We start from the raw sequence: 6,000 nt of genomic DNA on the forward strand, positions 1-6,000 counted from the left end.
ATTATCCATGGCAGCCTTCTTCTTGTGGGTCAGTGGACAAGTGCTGAATCATATGTACCTCAAGCTACTGCCAATTTGTAGGAAAATGCAAAAATAAATCAATGTAAACGGATGTATGTAACCCATCGTTCCTTGTGTATTTCGGCCGAGGAGGCCTAATCTGTCCTTTCCATCCTTTCTAATGGTCCTTCACTAGAATACTGCACTAAGTAATTTAACACTTAGAGTGAATAACCACCGGGACTTGTTCTCCCATGGGAGGGGAGGGTTCAATTCAACCCATGGGACTTGTCCACTTGGGTAATGTGGATACCTGCATGTGTGTATATATCCCCTTCACTGCAATGTTCTGTTTGTTTTTCAACCCATAAAATTTATGATTATCATCTACGAGTAAATCGGTAGGATCTAGCTGACGGTCATACCATCTCGAGATAGTTTTTGATTATTTTAAAAAGGATAATACTAAAGGAAATAGTGCACTTTTCGTGTTTAATATTAGAAAAGACGATTAAAAAAAAAGTTGAAAACAGGAAAATCAAGTAAATCTTAGTACTTATTATAGGATGGATTTACGTTGACTAGAGAAGGATTAAGATGTATCTATTTTGTTATCAATCAAGGTAAACTTGTTCATGTTATTTCCACAAGAGAAATTCTAATGTCACTATAATATTTGACAATGTCAAGACTCTATATGTCAAGGCTTGAGGTTACCCTGTCCTTTTTGAAGGATAAGCAGCCACAATAAGTTTTTAGATCTCCATAAGTTTTCCCTCTAAATTATCAAAGCAAATATGTCCACATTATTGAACAAAAGACCAATTGACAGAGAGTGACTCCCCTAGGCTGATGGAATGACAAATAAACACATTATTGAGTCTAAGATAAAGAGTAGTAATTTCCTTAGTTCCAGAGAATAACCAATAGTTGTTTTTGACTTCCTGAATTCAAATACATGAAAATTATTTTCCAAGAAACGACAATAATCAAAATTAGTCTGTGTATATGGATATAATCCATATGAATTCTCCACCGGAAAGAATAAACAAAAAATTGTCATAACTCATATCGACTAAGGTATATGGTACAATTTAGATGGTTTCAGGTTCTTTGTAACATTGAAGTAATTCAATGTCCGAATCCACTTCTCTTGAGTCTTCAAAAGGTGAACTGCAATAGTGTCCGGCCATAGCTCGCGAGTGCACCTTGTGGGAGGCTCGGGAAAGTTGTACATAGACCATTTAGCATTGTACCTATTTTTAGCGCGATGACCATCTCTAAGCCACTCTCCAAAAACCTTATCTTCCGGCCCTTCAAGATGCTTCAATGGAATATCAGACTCCTTAATCCACTCTACAATATCCCAAGAAACCAAATACCCCATTCCAGACATGTACTGGACAAAAGGGTCCATACTTGGGCATGGAATAACATAACCATAGTACAGGTCTTCCCTAGGCAACGGCCTCAAAGACTCAACCAAATTTTCTAACCTAAAATACGAATCATCATCAGCTTTCATCACATAATGGTATGGTGGAAATGGTCCATCTGTGTTGTTCAGCATCTCTGGTAAGCTTGAAAAATAGGTATAGGTCTTACCCTGGTTCATATTCTCTCTGCAGTTGAGGATGATTATATCGTTGTAACGCATAATTTCTAGTGCCACGAGAACCTTTTGATCTTCCTTTGTGAGGTTGCAGAATACAAATTTCACGTCGACTTTTGCATTCTGAGGTGATTGTATGCCGTAGACTAGCCGTAGGAAGTGTCTTTTGTGGTAGTGATCAGGAAGTGTTGGGATTCCTATCAGTATTCTAACGTCATCGGTGGATGATGAATTGGACGTGGAGGATGAATTAGCTGCAAGAAATTTTTCTTCGGATGAATAATGGGGTGCGCGTGAAAATGCACATCTACCAAATCTTAAAAAACTATCGAATCTAACTTCGTTTATTGATGCTAGAATACAAAGAAAAACTATGAAGAAGAAGGAAGTTATGATGAAACGCTGGCCATTTGACGATCTGCTTGGCTTCATCGTATCGGCATGAATGGTGGACATGGAAAGGAGATGGTGGAGAGGTGAGGATGCAGAAATGGGCATTGGAAAATGGCTTTGAAGACAGTGATTTGCGAGAGGTTTCGTCAATGTAAAGCTTTGGGTTGGCAATGTCGTGCATTTCAGTTCACAATTTGGACTTTCCATCCTTGAAGGAAGGTGTATTAAAAAGAGAATTAAGAGAGTAAAAATACCATTTTGCCCAAACCATGAACACCTAACTAATAATTGATGGCGGGCTTTGTGATTTTAAACGTCAGATGGCCTGAAGAACTGACCTTTTTAACTCTATTCACTCATCTTGAAATTAAATATGACGGTGGCTTCGCAACATAATGGTAAAGGACACACTTTTAGCTAGATGAAGATCCATAAACTCCCACAAGACAAGAGCAATTGGTTGGATTGATGGATTCTTATTACATTCATCTCGAATTACATATTGATTCTTTTGCTCAACATGCCTTTTATGTTTTAATAGTTCACATTATGTAACTTTTTTTTTTTTTTTTTTTAATGTTATGCAATTGATATACTTAATAGTGAAACACCGACTAAAATTTGGAACGGATAACGATTTTGATACATCATTTATGCATGGCTTCACAGAATTACTCAAAATCTTTAACATGACCGACATCTCGCTTATTATTGTTGACAGAGCATGCTTTCTTGCTTTGAGGGCTTTATGGTCTTTTCGAGAACAACGTACAGCCTTCCTATAGTATATATATGAAACATCGAGCTGGTCAATTAGAATGGTTATTCAATTCTATGCAGAAAGGCAGAAGAAGGGAGAGTGGAATTGAGCCTAACGTCAACTCCACTCTTTCCCGTGATCTGGTCAACAATTTATGATTAGGTATTTTAGCATGAACCCAATAGAGGAACCTCGAACATGGCATACTTAGGGTTACCTCAATTTCTGCATGCTTAGTGTTAAAGCCATTGACTTGAGAAAAGACACTCACTACTTTTCTTCCGACCGATCCAAGATGTATGGTGTACTAATACGCATCGGTGTTCACAATTCGAGTACTCATACTTCGTGGATCCAGGAAGAAGGCAATCATTTAAAAACCAGGCATATATTAAGCTGCCATGCATCTTTGTTTTGCTTTTAATGACAACTAGACTTGATTATGAACCCAATTTTTTCTTCTTTTTCTTTTTGATTGATACATATGTTGCTGATTGGCAGTTTAAAAATTTAAAACCCGATATAGAGAAGCACAGACAGAACGAGTTTCTATTGCTAAGTATCGAAAATTGATAGGGACTTTGAAGAAGACACGAGACGCCGGTGCCTAAACCCAGATGAACAAGGCAACCTGAAGTATCCTGACTGAAAAGATTTAGGAGGAGGCCTTTGAAGCAGAAGAACTCTAATTCTTGGAGTTTTAAGTATAAAAAACCAAATTTATAAGGGATAATTTCAGAAACCTCCTCTGATTGTAATTTAAAATGACAATTTTACCCTTAAATATTTTAATAAGATTCTCTTATTTGGTATGCTTATACTTAGAATGAGTTTTAAAATTATTTTTTCATTCTTATTCCTTTTTTTTTTTTTAATTTTTTTTTCGTCAATAAAACTATAGAACTACCATTATTAATTACCTCTAGGTTTCTATTATAACCAAATGTCGAACTAGTGATTTTTTTAACGAGTTAATTTTATATGTAATCCAATGTTTTTGCTGATCTTTGCTCTCTAATTTTTTGGTATTGAAATTAACAATAAATCAACAAGAAATGGCCCAAAAGCACTACTAAATTATGATAATCCCACTACTTCAAAATTTTATAAATCCTAAATGAATTATTTCAACATTTTCTTTTCTATCTTATAAATCTAAATCCATAATGAAATACCATAAAAATATCATATCATAGTAATAAAATTATTATTATAGTTGTTTATCAAATAGTAGATATGGACATGAAAAATTTGGCACATTTTCCTTATAATGATACTATATAATCTTATAATTGTATAGGAAAATAAATTAACACTCATTCCATAAGGGTATTTTTGGGTATTCATTTAAAAAATTATCTAAGTCAATATTATTTTAAAATTTTGTTACTAAAACTATCAAATCAAGAGACGTAAGTGTAATTTTTTAAACTTTAGGGGAACTCAGTGAAATTATCAGAAACCTCAGGGGAAGTTTCTGAACTCATCCCAATTTATAAATAAGAAAACTACTCGAAACTTAACCGAACGAAACCCCAATTGATTTCATGCAAATTTCTAGGTTTGGTTCGGTTCATTCTCATCAACAAAAACTTTTTCTGAAATTGGAGGCGTTAAATGGACGCTCTCTAATGGGCCCAAAAAATACCAGCTTTGAACTTTCTAAAGATCACAGCGCCGCCCGCCATGGCTGTTGCTTTCGGATTTTTAGTAAATTTTATTTTGTCTGCTAAAAACCCACAATCCTACTAAACTTCGGGTGCTTATGTCAATTTCATATCCTCCGGTAGACTTTCAAAAATTAATTTTCGATTCAGGGAACGTACTTGGCAATCAAACCAAAATATTGGTAATTTAATGTAACTTAGGAGATCTTAAGAATTATATATGCGGTTTACATCCGATAAACAGATTAGCTACAGAAATAGAGTAGTACTAATACATTAGCACTTCCAAGTTCCAAATTACTTCTCGGATAATGGGGGATTGATAAACCAAATAATATGAAATAGAAATCATAATTTATGTCTAACACATTTTAGAGCAAAAGTAACTATCTCAATACATTTGAGTTCAGTGACGTCATAAAGCACTTGACCAAATCCCTAAACATCACAAGTGGGACGGGGAGAATCCGCCCCTTCAATTGATCCCAAGTACTTATAAGTTTCAATCTGACGGAAAACTGCAATTCAAACAGGCCTTAGTTAATAAGCCGTACAAGTTTTTTACGCAATTTCTTTTCGAGTACTCATCAGTTTGTCTCCTCAAATCTAAAAAAGTAGTAATTCGTAGCTTTCATCGTCAGCCCCGAATTCCATAGCGCAAAAGCTAAAACTTGGAAGCAAGTCTTTTAATTAACTTGTTGTAATAGCAAATCGCTGCGATTAAGTAACTGGATTCAAGCACGTTGCCCCGCCGTCTATTTTTGCTTATGTTGACGGCAGGGGCGGATTTAAAGAGGGCACTAGGGGCACGGCTCCGTTGTCCCCCTTAAATTCCTATAATACATCTATAATTTTGATATAATTTTAAAAGTGTTTTCAGAATTTTTTTTTAAAAAAATATGAAAGAATGGGTCACAAAATTTATATTATTCACTTTCTTTCTCTAGTCCCTATTTTCCCTCCAACAGAGCCAAGTACCAGTTATATCGGTCATTCCTTTTGATCCCCACTCCCTAAGTTCCCTTTACTCCTATAGTCCTCTATTTTCCTTCACAACCGGCTTTTCTTTTTCTACACTTAAGTCAACTACTCTTTCTTTATTTACTTCCTTTGTCCCCACTCCCCAATTTCCCTTTCCTCCTCTGACTCTCGGTCGTCCCTACTCTCCAACATACATATAAGAGCCACTTTTTCTTCCACAACCAAAGCTTGTTACTCTTTCTGTTGATCATTTCATCCGATTTAGAGTTTGCACCAGAATCAATTGATCTTCTAGGACTTGGGTCCGCTACATTTTGCAGCTCTTTTCACCAACTTTAGGAGATCATTAAAATCAGGTTCTAAACAATTATTTCTTATTATTATTATTTTAAATTTGTTTGCAAATATATTTCTAGAGTATGAGACTATTACTGTTTTAAAAAAATTTGAAAATTGATTAGTTAATGTAATAACAAATAAATGGGTTATTTGATAAATATTTTAACTTGTGAAATGGTGATTTTATGTATGAGACTTTTTTTTTTGCTCAAAAAATTAGAAAAAGAGTAGATAAAAAATTTTAATAT

At 34.9% G+C, this 6,000-nt stretch overlaps 1 protein-coding gene across 1 annotated transcript; it reads right to left on the minus strand.

Annotated features, from left to right (window-relative positions):
• Positions 1-930: 930 nt before the first annotated feature.
• On the minus strand, positions 931-2,157 carry LOC113692606 (beta-1,3-galactosyltransferase pvg3). Its single transcript, XM_027211037.2, has one exon. It carries the CDS (start codon positions 2,108-2,110, stop codon positions 1,076-1,078), a length of 1,035 nt encoding a protein of 344 aa, XP_027066838.2. The 5' UTR covers positions 2,111-2,157; the 3' UTR covers positions 931-1,075.
• Between the last annotated feature and the right edge of the window lie 3,843 nt (positions 2,158-6,000).

This window comes from Coffea arabica, chromosome 6c (assembly GCF_036785885.1).
Source record: "Coffea arabica cultivar ET-39 chromosome 6c, Coffea Arabica ET-39 HiFi, whole genome shotgun sequence".
Classification (NCBI taxonomy): domain Eukaryota; kingdom Viridiplantae; phylum Streptophyta; class Magnoliopsida; order Gentianales; family Rubiaceae; genus Coffea; species Coffea arabica.

Coding starts and splice junctions, on each gene's coding strand:
- LOC113692606 (XM_027211037.2), bottom strand. CDS start 2,110: ATGCCCATTTCTGCATCCTCACCTCTCCACCATCTCCTTTCCATGTCC.